Source organism: Aplidium turbinatum, chromosome 2 (assembly GCF_918807975.1).
Source record: "Aplidium turbinatum chromosome 2, kaAplTurb1.1, whole genome shotgun sequence".
NCBI lineage: Eukaryota > Metazoa > Chordata > Ascidiacea > Aplousobranchia > Polyclinidae > Aplidium > Aplidium turbinatum.
The window spans coordinates 36323765-36339767 of record NC_137473.1 but is presented as its reverse complement, the minus strand read 5'-3'; the positions used below and the strand labels follow the sequence as shown (position 1 = coordinate 36339767).

Genomic DNA, 16003 nt, shown 5'->3' with positions numbered 1-16003 from the left:
TTACATGAGCTTTCCATATAAAGTCATGTGGACTTTGAAATTAATCCATTGGGAAGTTCTGGATTTTTTCCTGCTTTGGTTAGTCAAGCATTTGTGACAAAATGCACGTAAAAAACTTGTAAAACTGAATAAACTTCAAAGCGGAAATTCGTAGTGTGGTCTGCTACACGACATGCACAGCAAAGTAGACACTGTGCATCTGATTGCGTAGAAAATTTCATCAGTCTTTGAACAACTTCAAGAAAGAGTAAAAGATTTTGATCTAGAAAAGATGTCATTATTTTTCAGGTCAAGTCTTCAACAGTTTCTGTAAGTTAGTCAATTAAAATTAAAACGCTCAAATAGTCGTGAAAAGAATAGGCTATAGTCTGTTTTGGAAAACTTTAGACTAAGTTAGAGAGTAAAAAACATCGTTAAAAAGTTTAAGTCGCGTTATCTTTAATTTATTCCTATTAAAAACAAATTCTTAAAATAAAAGCTGATATCCCTTGACATACTTTGTCAATGGAAAACTTTTGACATCGCAGAAGCTTTCGAAACACTGCGGTAGCACAGCAACAAATAGTAAAATCTTAGTTGTGAAACAGTTTTGTCCACTAAAAAGGAGTTAAATTAATTAACATGAACAACGTTCGGAAAATGGTTCTTAATGTGGAAAATACATGTTTCGATCCATGGCTAGACGTTACCTTCGACTAAAACAGTTTGTTCTGCTGTTTGATTGTGAACTATTCACAAACCAACAAAACTAAAACGACTGATGCACACTGCAATTTTCGCTATTAAATATCACGTATTAGTTGCCTAATGCAGTTGGCAACAACTTCTATAGAATAATACAGATCTTGTAGACTGATATTATAACTATCATAAGAATGACAGGACCTCAATCAGTGATTGTTTATACCATTGAATTTGCTATAGAGACTATTGTGCATACGATTGTTTACTTCGTGTTATTATTATATCATAGTTATAATATCATATGACGTAATAACCGCATTGAGACCTAGCCTTGAAGAGCGTTGCAACACTGTCGATTCGGAACTTGAACAATGACCGCCTGATTTTGCAAGTTATTTGCTAGTGAATAGGATTACAATTTAGCTTCGTTTACTTGCTTTACAGACATTTTTTGCGTCATGATGACGACATTCACGCTGTTTGACGTCACGATTATTTTTGTAAACTCTCGTTGTAATAGCATGAAATTTGCAGATGTAATTTGTTGTCATTTGCAGGACTGCAGAATTTAATCTCAGATTCAGAACTAAACCTAAAAAAGTGACTCAGCACTGACAATACCTTGACGTAATTGATAGTGTGACATGCGTCTCTTCCTTGTCCGTTGTTTGTAACAAAATTACGAAACTTAAAACGTGACACGTTGCAACAGACTTGTTGTGGCACGTTGAAACAATCGAGAATGTGGGTTGTTTATTGCAACGCGTAAAACTATTTTGTTCCAGATATGAATATAGAAATAAAGTCTGCTCTCAAAAAATCCTGCCAGAGCATTATTGATGAAAGTTAACCCTTTCTGACCAAGACACGAAAAAAATGTTCATGGAACTCAACCATAGGTTCGCTTAAGTTGACTTTAATTTGTGATGGAGTCAAGACAGTCCATTGCTGATGAACTATAACGTTTGCTTTTCTAAAAAAACATTCTCAGCAGGTTAACGACCAACATAGTTTCATGCAATAGTAATGTAGCAAAAAACTTACATTTATTTTCAAGAAAAGTTGAAGCTCTACTTTATTCATGCGATTTCTGTACATGTGAAAAAACTACAGAATTTGTTGAGAAGCGATCTGTAGGTCTAAGCAGTAATTTATCTAGCATAATCATACCGAAGGTATCTTTAATAAGATGCAGGGCAAATTAACAATTTTCAGTTACCAGATGGTAGATTATAACTTTGGCATGAATCAAGTCTTGCATGATGCTGTTCATTGCATGATGCCGTTCATGGTCGTGGCCAGACGACGGTTTTGGGCAAAGTTACCCCATCAACAACGTTAGCAAAAATCGTGTTTTAAATCAGATTAAAAATCAGCAAACACTGAGGATAATTTTATGTTGTATGCCATTAAAACAACAAAGCCAGATTAAATATTCTATTTCCGCTGTTTTTATTCAAGCATAATGTCATGCCAGTTGGAAATACAGATAGACGAGTTTCCTTGTAGGCAATTCAGCCAACGAAATTTGTCTTTTTTAACATAGTTTCAACGTCTGCAATCTGCATGTAAAAAAAAAACTTTGCTGGCTGGATTTGTTAAAAAATAAACGCGATTTGTTCTGTTGTTTCCGGGACTCAACAGCCTTGCACAGAATGCTTAGTTGTGTGACGTCACATATTACGTGATAGATTGTGGACAAAAGAAGAGTTAAATGTTGAAAGGTGCTGTCATGAGGATTTTGTTCGACATCTGAAAAATGTAAAGCAGTTCAGAGTTTTGTAGTTTGAAAACGAAAGCATGTTAAAAAGTGGGCAGTCAAATACAGTGACAAAGATTTTTTTTGTCTCTATTTAACAACTATAGGCGTATTTTTTTCATTTCAAGTTAAATTTATTTTTCTTTGTCGGAATGCAACGGTAGCTGATAGTGATGTTTAATAGAGTACGGCAACAAGACCAACAGAAAGAAAAGGTGACAAAACCACAAAAGTTTAAGACGTGCGTACGATGTAGATTGAAAAGATGCATGTAGATAAAAGTAACTCAAGCACGGCCGTCACGTCGATTTGAATGAGGTTAACACAAGATGGTCTACAAGTTATAGCCTAGCCTATGCGAAACTGCCGGATTAAGTTCTCAAAAATGTTTTCCCAGTCCGAGGATAAAGGTTCAATCAATCAATGAACCAATGTTGCAGATTTAAATTGATTTTGTCAGCTGTTATAGTTGAACTGACTTGTATGAAAATAAATTTGTTTGTATTAGTGTACAATGAAAGATCACATATTAAAAGAAAGGGTAGAAAAAGCAGTCCTTTTTATACAGTATTTTAAAACGCAGTTACTTTGCAAATACTACTATGCAACTTAAACCTAATCAACATTTTTAATTTTGATTTATGCCATGGGCCTCAACTTAAGCAGTTAATATTATGATTAAAGCCTGAATTTTTTAAAAAGTGACAAAATTATATAATTTACAGTGGCTAATTAAAGTTTTGATTTCAATTTAATTTAGTAGTATAATTACTGGTTAGACCAGTCGTTTTTATTAACAGTTTCGATGTTTGTTGTTTAGTTGTGAAAAAAACCTTAACATTTTTTGATTAATTTTAGGATAGAAAAAACACAAAAAACATCAATTTATGCAGAAATTTGAAACTATTGACTCTTATTCATAATGTGGCAATGGACGTGGCTTAAAGGCCTAGCAGAGCAGGTATTTATAAAATCAACCGATGTTAAATTGACTGATTAGTTTTTTTGCATTTAAAACACTTGGCGTACACTTACTATATTTTGTGAAGTTGACTTTTATTTAAAAAATTCGTTTACTGTACTTTTTGCATATTAATGTTTACTTACTTAGTTTAGGTTTAGGCTATAATAATAGTGTTTTAAGTTGTTGTTTTTTTTTTGGAAAAGAAAAAATGCCATTGTCGTGAATTGCTTAGATCGTGTTGCCTTGGTTTGTCTATGTAGTGACTAAATGTATTTTTAGGTTTACTTGAATCCAATGTTTTAAGCAAGAAATACATGATCTCAAACTGGGTTTCTAATTGCCGTTAGGCGATGAGAAAACACTTAACGAATTTTTGAATTAAGTTTATCTGTTGAGGAGATACCAAAAACTTAAATAGTCTGAAGTACTTCATTAATTAATAAGATGTCTTGCAATTAGCTATGTATTCGACGGATCTGACACCACGACTCATAATATAAATCACATTCTTCGAACTGTTTGCAATTTGGCGTAATGAAAGTTTAAAGAAATGACATTTGGTGTCATGTTGTTTTTAACTTACCTCATTATTCTGTCACGATTCAATTTAGTCTCTCGAAGATTAGACTTGAAGAGAGACAAATGATCATTTTCAACCCCCTTTAAAAGTTAGCACCGTTTTATAAAAATCAATATTTGTAATTGTGAAAGCGTATAATTACATTACATGAAAGACTCATCAAATTTGTTATTAACCCAACCAATAATAGCGCTATAATGCATTTTTGTTAGCTAACTTGTTTCTTACTTTTGACGTGCCGAAACCTCTCTTTTTATTTAAAATTTTAAAACTTTTAACATCGAAACAGCTAACTTCACTGCACTTTCCAGGCTACAAGGTACGGCACATTTTTCGGTCATGTCTGGCACATTGTGACGTTTATTTTTAGACTCATTGTAGTCTTAGGATTGGGAACTTCAGGTAAATATATGCGGTCTAAAAATAAACCGAGTTGCTAAATAATGTTTTTTAGCCTGGTCAATCACAAATACTTGCGCAACGTCTGAAACAAATGTTCTTGATTCATATTTGACCTCATTTAGCCTATGCTGATCATCTTTTTCTTATTTCAAATGTGTGTTTTCTTTAAAAAATGCAATATTTAAGCATCAACAAAGAGAGTTAAGTCACAAGTCTGCTCTTGACTGCATATCTTGTTCGAGTGTTCTCGTTATTTTGAATGCTTCAAATATAACGACCTCAAAACTGGTTTGAGAAGTCTAGATTTATGCAATATTGTGCTTTGTACAGCCTATATACTGTAATATTGTTACTGTTACTTGGTTGTTCGAATTGACGAATTGCCGCCATTTTATATTGGCCAGTGTACGGAGATGAACAAGGGAATTTCAAATGTAGCGCCACCGGTGCCGGCTGCGAACAAGCTTGTTACAATCAGTTTACGCAAATGTCGCATCTCAGATTTTGGGGATTTCAAGTAACGTTTTGATGTTTTTCAAAATATTCACAGTATTTTGCATGTTGGAAACAAAATTTAGGCCTATAGTCTTAAATCTTTTTTTTTTTATCTGAGGGCTGATGCTCACAATCCTTAATTAATTTTATATTAAATTATACAGTCATCCAGTTCTTTGTTAAAAAAACAGTTAATCGATCGTCAGAGATGATTACGTTGTATAACTGATATAGATTTCTGATAACTGATATAGAGTGTATTATTCTGATCGTACATGCCTATTGTGTCGACTGTTATGCTTGCATGTGTCTTATAGTGCACGTTGCATGCAAATGAATATGTTGAATTATTCTCTTCACTTTATGTACATCACAAGGTCTGAAACAAAGCTTCATAATATTAGTACTATGCAAAAGGTGGATTAAAAAAAAGTAGGTTGAGGAAAAAATGTAGGCATGTGATTTTTAAAGGGTTTCAAGTTTGCAAGAATTTTCGCTTATAAAAAATTTATGCCTTACGATAGCTAAACTACAGTACCACATGGTTATAAAAAAATGCCCTTCTTCATCCTTGGTACAAATCAGTTAGCCTATTTTGATGCCCTAGCTGAAATACTAGAAAACCAGTTCTAGTAGTTTTCAAAAAGCTTTTTCTTCAGTCTATGGATAATGGTTAATCCTACATCTTTAGCCTACGTTGCAATCAAATAAAAGAAACTTGTTGTAGAAACATTGTTTTCTACCGACATCGACTTCTATGTCTTCTTGTTCATATATTATAAATGTTTACCACTATAAATTGAGCTCGTAAACACAGTATAAGCTATATTAATTTATACTTTTTAGTTGCTGGCTGTCATGGCCCCAGTGCTCTTTTTCCACTTCACTGCTTCATACATTTCCAGCCAGTTGGCGAAAATCAAGGCAACTGAAGAAAAAATGATCGAGGAAGAGAATGAGGGGTTCTTAGTATGTCTTACTTTTAAAAAAAGCTATCTAGTCTTTGTTGTTTTTGTTGATTTGTGTTCTGTGCGACAATCTTCTCGTTTTTTTAAATCTTACACGGTCAAGTCCAAAAAGCTCTAAGTTACCAGTGAAGAAACCTTTAATCGTAGTAACCTATGTGACTTTTATTATACGGCTACAATTGGTAAAAGTCCTTACTTGGGTGAAAAAGTTTATACACATATGACTACAATATTTAGTGGTTGGATTATGTCAAGCAAAGGTTTACAAAGAATATCAAATAAACCTTGGACTATACATTTAAACTAAATCAACATACGCTTTTTCCCAAAAACTCACGTGTGTACTGTAGTTTAAAATCTTGTTTTACGCCGCTGAGTTTCGAGGAATGAAGGTTTAACAATACAAAAAGTGGGAATAAAAATCGCAAAGCTTATTGTGTAGGACGATCGTCACCGGCGCTATGAAGAAGAAAAGGCCAGACAACGTAGGAAGATTGTTGGTAAAGTCAGCACAAAAAAGCATTACTCTGATGGAAAAGTAACAGAGGTAGGTTTATGAACACCGTTTCTGTTGATAAAACATAATTTTTAATTAAGTAAAATGTTGTTTTGTAGATGTAATAATGTCATCTTAGCTGTTTTGTTTACTCAGCAAAACAAAACGTAGATAACTAATTTCATCGTTGTATCTGGTGTGGTGTATACGAGACACGTTTCAAAAATATCAGTAATAATATGAGGAAGCTGCCTTATACAACACAGCACACAATAATTGATGCCAGTTTTAAAGTGTTTCGCAAGGCTCGACTTGGAATCAAACCAAATAAGGCTTCTCAGAAGCTACATATAGAGGAAACACAATCAGTAGCGTTGCCGCGAGGGGCAAGGAGTAGTTTTGGATACGAACACAGGTTGATTTTAAGGTTTCGAAATGCTTTCAGCTGGCCCATGGACTTTCTTAGAAGCCACCCAAACGCCGCGCATGCATTTGCGATCCTGCGTGTTACATTTTATCCATTTCCTATGGAAGTAATCTTTCCTTTTTGGCAAAAACTACCTCTTTCTTTGACAACTTTACAACCCTTGTCACCTTCTTTAAAATATATTGTTATATTCTAAGAGGTGTTTTACCTACAGTATGTGTGGTTTTCGAGGTGTCTTATGTTCGGGCCAGAGATATTCTTGATACTTGGGCTAAAGTATTTTCCAAGTGGCCTTGAGCACAATAAACCAGTGCGGTACTGAACTGCTAATTTGAGGAATTAGATTCCTATTACTCGCAAATTCAATGCGACGACTGTAACACATAAACAATAAGCAGACTAATTACAGGAGAATCCTTCCGAGATTGCATTGAAGCAAGATGAAGAAAAATGAAACAGTCTACTTGACTTGGAAGGCATTGGCCTATATCAAGCAAAACATGCTGCATGCTAATTTAAACTTTGAGCTTAAAACAAAGAAATTCTGTTGTTTCTGTAACATACTTTGCAGATTATTGCAGCACCAGTGCCAGTCTTAGGGTATTTCGGGCCAAGTGCGAAATGTGCTTTGAGGACCCCCATGACAATGTGTGCATAACTGCATATTGTTTTATAGGAATATTTAAGCATGAGATACAATTATGGAAAAGAAACAAACCCAACCAAATGTACCTGTGCAGTAAGGACTCCTTTTGTGTAAAAATAATTTGATGAAATATTAGGTTGTTCGAAACTAATTTTCTGAAATACTTGAATTGTCGGAATCCATCTGAACTCAGAAGTAGAAAGTTTGAAATTGTCTGAAATGAATGACAAACTGATATTATTTGATCCATGTCTTGTTGGTTCAGTATTTTTGGCCATGTTTTTGGATCAAAACACTTGTGTCTTTTTTACCTGTTTTTTTTCTGTTTCTCCAGTTTCTGTTGTACCTGATACATTTGGATCTTGCCGCACTACATCAAGTTAATCAATAGTAGAAATAATTTCATCTGCATTTTCTGCCTCCGTGTTATGCTGGCTCGTTTCAGGAGGTGCTATATCTTGGTCTTTCTGTGTTGGTTCAAAAATGGTAGCCTACTAACAGTTTCTGATGGTGCATCTGCAACCTTTTTTGACACAAATCGTTCCATTGCACCCTTTTGTTTCTTTTCTGCAGCATTTATTTGCTTTCTTTCCGCTTTGCTGCTCCAGACATACAATTGTATGGCTTTCTTGTAGATATTTTCTTAGGTTACTATTTTTTAAATTTTTTCTTTGCCAATATACGATACCCAAAGTAATTTTTACACAAATTCGGTAGACATCAACTTACTCGACAGAAACAACAACTTTAACAACTTTAAGGTTATGGTATAGCCCACGCTAAGCATGCCATTTAATCCATTATGTAAAGTTTGTCCAACATGCTATGGCACCAAAATTCTTGTTGCAAACTTGTAGTAACAATACACAAATCCGTCATTATTCAACTACTGTATCAGTCGCTGCAGCATCTTAGCATGATCAACATAGTAAATACGCTTAGAAAGATCTAATGCTACATGTGAGTGAAATGTCGTGGGTTGCCTAAAAGCACGTAAACTTGTAAAGGGAGCCCATGGCGACAACAGCAGCACTTGCCTCACCCTAAAGCCGCAACTAACATTAAAGATACCGGTACTTGCTTGCTAATGGAATTAAATTTGTTCCATTGAAAATGAAAAAAATTAATGTATTTTCTGAGTAATTGCCGGCCCCTTAATTTGTGGGCCCTGTACGATCGCACGGTTTGCACACGCCAAAGACCGAAACTAAGCAGCACACACAGGCTCGTATATAAATACTTTATTGACGTTTCGCTCATCACGGCCGCTTGATTCCTCAAAGCAAATTATTTGCATACGATAACTAAAAGTAAAAACTAGAATAGCCTACTGTACGATGAACAGAGAAGAATTTTATAATGATAAGTATATATTGTGCCTTTGATCTGTATTTTTTTTGCATTCCAGCCCTAAGTTAATCACTTGGCTTTCAAACCGTTAGTTGAACAAAATATAAAAGTTTGATTCCGTGACCTTAAAATTTTTCTAAAAAGTGTTTTTGTGCAGATTCCTATAAATTTCAAAATCAAGGCAGCTTACTTCGTATCTGTTGCTTTACGATTGGTAGCTGAAACCGTTTTTCTTTATTTGACCTACGTGGAATACAACTATCCAGTAAGTAAATCTAAAAACATGATGCCTACACACTATTTTTGTGACGATAATCTGTTTTCAAAACCAAGTTGATGACTAACATATGATACGAGATAGTTACATATAATATATTTGTATAATTTCGGCAATTTGTCGATTGGGTATTTAGTCCTTTCGGCAAAATGTCCAATTGTCCATTCGGCAAAACGTCCATTAGGCAAAATGTCTTTCGGCAAAATGTCCGGGTACCGTTAGAAACAGTTTATTTTTTGGACAAATTCATTGTTTTATGTGCTGTAGTTTGCTAGCAAAACGAATTGTAGGTTCTTTGGGTAAAACTTTTATTTTGCGATTATTGCATGGAGTTGGGTACGATTCTCATAAACAAAGTCTAAAAGAGATGACTCGGAAAATTGTATATCTAGCGTAGCAAAAGCTTGAATTGTAGGCCTATAATATAGTAGGCCTACTGTATAATAAATTATGCTTTTTCTTATTTTAAGGACTACTTGTGCCAAGGAAAAAAAGGTCTGATTAATGAACTCACTGATAATGATTTGCAATGTGATGATGGTGGGTTAGGACTGAGCTTTTTATGGGCAACGTTTCCGGAGGTTTATCCTTGCCGTCGACTTCGAGGATCTGGGGTGTTTTTGGCTTGTACTCAAAATGTTGCCTTTAACAGCGTTGTACCTTGCTGGACCTCCAGAGCATTTGTGAGTAAATGTGATAGACCGATAAACTTTTATAAACCATCTTCGTTTAAGATTTGGCCGATTTTGTGCACTAAGAAACGACAGGTTAAAAAAAAGCTATTTATCTCTCGGGTGTGCGCTTGCGCAACGTACTTCAGTAAAAGCTCGCTAGCCAGCAGTATCTAGTGGATAAAATAAATAACAAACTATACAAATGTAGTAGCCGTTGCAGCACTTCAACAAGCGAAGTTTTTCTAGCTCAGTGGCCGATTTGGGATCGCCTTCGGCTCTGGACCTGGTAGATCTGAGATCGATTCTAGATCGGGTCAAACTGAAGACTTTAAAAGCGTTAGCCTACCGATTGTGTTCTTTCTTGTGTAACGCAATAAGAATAAGTCTTGCAACAATGTGATGATATCGTAGGCTACACCAAATGTAAAATTAAAAATGAGCCCTGTAGCTAAAAGACTTTAGCTGTTGTAGAGCGACAATAAATAAAACCATGCCATTATTATTAAGCGGAATTTTCTCTGTCAATCTTGGTAACATAGTCTGTGTTACTAGTTCAAAACATTTACAGTAACCCTACACGAAACTAGCAGGATCAAGTTTTCAACGAGGTCTTGTTAGTTTGAAGATAAACATTTCCACAGTTAAACCATTTTGTCCACGCATCAAAACATCATTTGTTTTTCTTACGTTTGGAGCAGACAAGATATGATCTTATAGATAACTGAAAAGATTTCAATCAGCCTAAGACACAAGTAATCCAAAGTTTAAATCTACCTAAACCATGTGTAGCCTACCGTTAAACCAATGATCAAGATATATTCAATCTGAGTGTATATTTAGACGTTTGAGTGTTGGATACTTCGATTTTCCGAAAGTTGGTAGTAAATTTGTTGCTGTTTGGCAGTCAGCATTGAGAATGTGGATTTAGTAAATAATACACTCGATTGTGCTAATGTTTTGTTTGAAGCCCGAATAGTAGGCTAACTCATTTCTGCAATAAACGCAATTCTATGTAAAATAGTCCAACAGTGCTGTTAAGCTATTTGTTTCAGGTGAAAACGCGTTAACCAAAACAACGTTCTTTTTGCTACACAGCAATAAAAAGTTAAACAAAATCCAACTGCAGAATAAGGTTAAAACTGGTTTTGATTTTTTAAGGAAAAAACAGTCTTCATGCGATACATGAACATTTTGAGCGCAGCCTGCTTTCTGTTCTGTGCGTTGGAAATTCTATATTTGCCTGTCAAAGAACTTATGCATAGCCAACGAAAAAGGTAAGAGCCCTACTATTAAGATTAAAAATATATCAGAAAATAGAACTTTCGTTTACTTTGAAAGCTTTTAATATTGGTAGAAAAATTAAGAAAACTTGAAAAATATGATAGCTCGTTATGGGTTGAAAGTAGAATCCTATAAACCAAGTGTGTTGTTTACAAAAATTGAATCGAAGAACAAAATATATTTCGAATGTATTTTACATCAAAACCATCAAACAGTAGAAACATTTTAATGCTAAAAATAGTCACTTGGTTAACTCATCTATTTTTCATGAAGGCAATCTCAAGTTCAAGTGGATTTCTACAGGAATTACCCTAGACCCAGGTCCAACCATGGTGGAGACTTTCCTATTCGCAACAGTGCTGTTTACAGCTCGCAAGCTGACTATTCTTTACGAAGAGATTCATACTACGACCGAGGTACAAAAAATGAGAAAAGCGTTCGGTTATAGAATACAACAATATTCAGCGTTTTGCAAGAACCTTTTATAGAAGTTGCTTGTCACGGTTTCTTTCTATCTCTTACCAGGAAAGAGACTTGGAAAGGTTCAATGACGTAGTTTAATGGGATATTACCGAAAGGCAGTCAATTAAATGTCGAATTGTTCTACTAGTGAAATGATAATGAAAATTCTTGAAGGACTTTAACGAACGGCTTCTCAAATAACTTTAATTTCGATCACAATTTATAGCAACACCAACTCTCACCTACTTGTATTCAATTACTTCAACTCTCAATCAACAATAATCTTTGCATCAATTACCCACCACCACAAAAGCAACAATCTGCAACTCATAACACAACTCTCATAATAAAATAATAATCATTCACGCAAATTACACCGCTATTTATAGCAGGTTGTTTGGTCTAGTAACTACGAGAAGGTTACGCAATGCCACTTCATAAAAACTCATTGCTTCGTCGAGCTGCACTACACGTAAACAAGCAAGTTAAAGAAGCTTCTAGATCTGCGCATAGCAATAGAATGTTCTTGAAATACGTCACATAATAAAGATTTCGCAATCCGAGATCACTGCAGGCAGTAACCGAAAATAACATATTGCACAAGAATGTTAGGCTACAATCAAAACAGCACGTTCGGTCAAGAAACAAATCAGCCCCTCGCGAGGCCTTGCACATTGATTGTGACAAGGGGTAATGGAATTTAATTTAGATGTAGTAAATTAGTTAAGCTGTAGCTTATGGCACAGTAAAAGTAACTTAGTTTCCAATCCAATCATCAATCATTCAATCAATTGTTTTATTTTTTGTCAGTAACGTGTTCAGAACAAAAAAAAAGTAGCCTGCTACTGACAACAATAATTGTCGAAGTACCAGCAAGTCAATGAATGGGAAAAGGTGGCAAAACCTTGAAAGGTTTAAGACATGCCTGAAAAGTAGTTTATGTTGTAAGTATATATCTGTAGCTAGCACGGCCACAAAACTCCCCAACTGAGCGCCATTGAACAAAATTGTGTGTTGGGAAGCTTTCTAGGTTAGTCGTCGTAAATGCCTTTATTTCAACTTGGCTTATGTCATTATGTTTTTGTAGTATTTCAAATGCCTGTCATTGCATTCAAACAATATTACCATCTTGAAAACATTGATAACATATTTGTCCCATCAAGCTACCTCAGAAATTAGTTACTTTGTAAGTAACAACGATCATAGGTAGCATAATTAAAAACGTGATTGAGAAAAAACTTCACCCGATTGAAAAAATAAGATTGCATTTTTTAAGTCAGCACATAAAATTCATTCAAAAACAGTTGAAACGTCGTTATACGTTAGAAAAAAGCTTCAAACGCAGCACAGTATAATTTATTTTAGACAATGAAGAATTCACTTACAATAGAAGGAAATTGGTAAAATTGATTGATTGATTGTTGGAATCTTTATCCTCGGACGAGAAGGCTTCTTTGAGAGCTTAACACAGGTTAATCCTGGTGGTTTTGCATACATGTAAAGATTTTAAATCACCGACTTAGGCCCGATCACCGACTTTGACTGAGTAAATTTTCCAGTTGTTGAAGTGATGTTGTTTGTGAATTCTTCTATCCACTAGTAGGCTGTAGCTGCTGAATCAATAGCAGTCCTTGCATTGCATTGCTCATGCGTACACCCGGAGAGTCAAACCGAATCGTTCGGAAAGTCAGGCTCGCTCAACCAACTAAGCTATTAGAGAGGATTTAAAAATAAACCGTTCAAAGACAAATTACATTTTCTCTAAATATGGGATGCTAATTAGTCCTCAATAAAGAAGCTTTTGAAAAGCTTTCTGAATTCCCGGAAAACCAATTTGCCCCAGGATTTTTAAAGGCCTGATAAAGCAGCCTATAACGATGTAAACAGAAACGTTTTTGCGCATTAAAAAATTTGATTTTTCAGAGAGACCAAGGCTTGCTGCTATTTCAAATGACCCGCCGCCCAAAAAGTACGAAGAGTACAAAGCATGAAAAGTTGTTGAAAATCCAAATCAATGAAACCACAAGAACGTCGTATATAAACTGTAAAATTTTCATCACTTTTGTATATTTCGATTTTTTTAATGACTTTCATAGATAGCTTACGGTATGCTGTGAAATATCTGTTCTGCTTCATACGAGTTAAATCATTTTCGTTGTTAATGTTTCATGCCTACGATATGAAAGCGAGTGGAAATTCCTAGAATAAACTTTCTCGAAATTAAATGTAACGTGCTTCTTTGGAAAAATGGTTTTGAAAGCAAAGGTGATAGTTTTGTGGTTTTTGCTTGCCAGACTCGGCTAATTTTTACAAAAAACGTTCAACTTTAGTAGAGTCGGTTACGACCAATGGACTAAATAAAAGTAGCCTAATTAACTATAACAAGCGATAGTTAATCAAAAAACGGTATTTTAGAGGCCTTAAATTCAATTCGTCTATATCTCTGGATATAAATTAAAGCTGCACTTAGCCTATTATACTACTTACCATGAGTTGAATTTATTTTAAATTATCGACAAGGTTATTAACTAATTTGCTTAAATTCTAGTAGCATACAAAAATAAACGCTTAATTCAAAATTAAATTTATACAAGTGGTTAAAGTATAGGCTACATCAGGTAAAATTTGTCATACAAACTGGTTTAAATTATTTTAATGTTTATTCTGCTTGTTATTATATTGTCATGTAAGTTATGTAAAAATACAGTATTTGTTTTAAAATGACAATATACACCCAAACGTTTATTAAGCGTTTGACTACAGCGTCTGATATTTCTGTTGAAAATATAGCTTGTCTTCACTGCCAGTTGTGTCATAAATTTTGTTTCTAAAAAACAAAACCCATTGAGTTGGCACTGTCGTGAATTAATAAATACTTTATAGCGCAAGCTTATATTAGCTTTAACAAATTAAATGGAACATCTAAATAAGTAGCCTACAGTATAAACAAATGAATTTGTACTTCAAACAAATAAGCTTATCGATCTGAACCACACCTTGACATAACAAGCAAGTAATCTGAGTGAGAGCGCCAACTCAACAGTCGCGTTGGCCAAAGGCATTGCAGTATGCATGGAACCTGCCACGAGTTTCCACTGTACATCGCAAATTACAGGACAAGCATAACTAGTTAACTACATAATGAATGGGCTATAGATCTGTAATGTTTTCATATTCTTTACTAAAATAGCTGATGCATGAAGTGAAAGATGTGAATAGACTCAACACTAGAAGCCCTGAAATATTTCCCTATCTATAAGGACGATTGCGGTCATTTTTGACCGGTTGTATGAAACACGTTTTTTTTACCGTTTTTTCTTTATTTTAGTTCAAACATTGATATGAAACAACTAGGCAATAATTTTTTCGTGTTTTGTACAAATACAAAGAAAACAATAACAACAAGAAAACATTATATTAATTTAACCAAAATTTTCAGGCTAGCTTAGTTTTCATTTTATTGTAGATAGTTTATAATGATCAGGTTTTAAAATAGAAAAATGAAACAACTCTTGCTTAGTAAATTTATATGTTTTACTTCATTTGTCAAGTAACTCAGTTTAGTTTATTCGCAATAGCGTGAAAGTCAATAGTTTGATCAAAACAATCGAATGTCATCTACAAACTTCACTTTTTATCAATTCAATTTTATTTGCTTTTTTGAAGAGGTCTTTCCTATAAATGCGAATTGAAATCAATGATAGTTCAATGATACATTCATAGAGACGTACAGCCTACCTACATTTTTCGGATTTTGTTGTTTGGATATATTTAAAAGCATTCCGGTTGTTTCAGCAACAATTTTTTGGGTATTGTTCAAGTTCACGTAATAAGTTTACAATTGGTTTACAGTTGGTTACCAAACGTACAACTAGTGTACATTTTTATGACATTTTTACAAACAATTTTTTATTATACAACCTACCACCATTCATCTTAAAATTTTGTGATGTGTATTTTTGGTAGTCTGTGGATTTACCGTACGTGCAATAGGACAAACGCTGCGTATAAACAAGTTTAACCAGCCAATACACACAATACCTAAATGTAGGCCTATTTACTGCCAGGAACAAGCAACGGCTACTTGACTTACTTTAACAATCTTTTATCTATAATTGTATGGTTTTAAACGACATTCATGGCATTTTTGAGGGAAAGGACATTTGATGAAATTTATAGCCGAGTTTTTTGTTTTTGGAAAATGTTTGTTTGTTATACCAGCTTTCGAATATGAAACAGTTGTTGGTTATTTCGAATAAATTTGCACTGAAAAAGAAGAACACGACACTAAATCGTGGCAACAAGTTCAATCTGGTTTCGCACACACGACACCAATATGCACGGGTCTTGAGACTTGATTGATCGAATCTTTATTCTCGGACTGGGAAAGCTTCTTGCAGAGCTTAATCCTGGCAGTTTCGCATACTTGTAGAGGCTTTGAATCACTGCCTCAGGCCGTCATTGAGTTTGACAGAGTGAAGTTTGCTATTGTTGGTGTTGTTGTCTGCAATTATTTCATCCACTAGTTGCCGCTGAAT

The 16003-nt window shown here is 34.5% G+C and overlaps 1 protein-coding gene across 1 annotated transcript; it reads left to right on the top strand.

Moving 5' to 3' along the window:
• Nucleotides 1-298: 298 nt before the first annotated feature.
• Nucleotides 299-13759, top strand: LOC145765571 (gap junction beta-2 protein-like). The gene is made up of 11 exons (XM_082577406.1): nucleotides 299-309; nucleotides 3302-3404; nucleotides 4299-4389; nucleotides 4794-4906; nucleotides 5731-5853; nucleotides 6295-6399; nucleotides 8929-9036; nucleotides 9519-9731; nucleotides 10881-10996; nucleotides 11277-11419; nucleotides 13389-13759. Exons 2-11 carry the CDS (start codon nucleotides 3366-3368, stop codon nucleotides 13454-13456), a joined length of 1119 nt encoding a protein of 372 aa, XP_082433532.1. The 5' UTR covers nucleotides 299-309; nucleotides 3302-3365; the 3' UTR covers nucleotides 13457-13759.
• The last annotated feature ends 2244 nt before the right edge of the window (nucleotides 13760-16003 follow it).

Bases quoted from the DNA above. Each gene is read 5' to 3' on its own strand.
- LOC145765571 (XM_082577406.1), top strand. From the start codon at position 3,366: ATGTGGCAATGGACGTGGCTTAAAGGCCTAGCAGAGCAG. The intron at 3,405-4,298 runs GTATTTATAAAA...TGCACTTTCCAG, and splicing joins TTAAAGGCCTAGCAGAGCAG to GCTACAAGGTACGGCACATT. The intron at 4,907-5,730 runs GTAACGTTTTGA...TATACTTTTTAG, and splicing joins TCAGATTTTGGGGATTTCAA to TTGCTGGCTGTCATGGCCCC.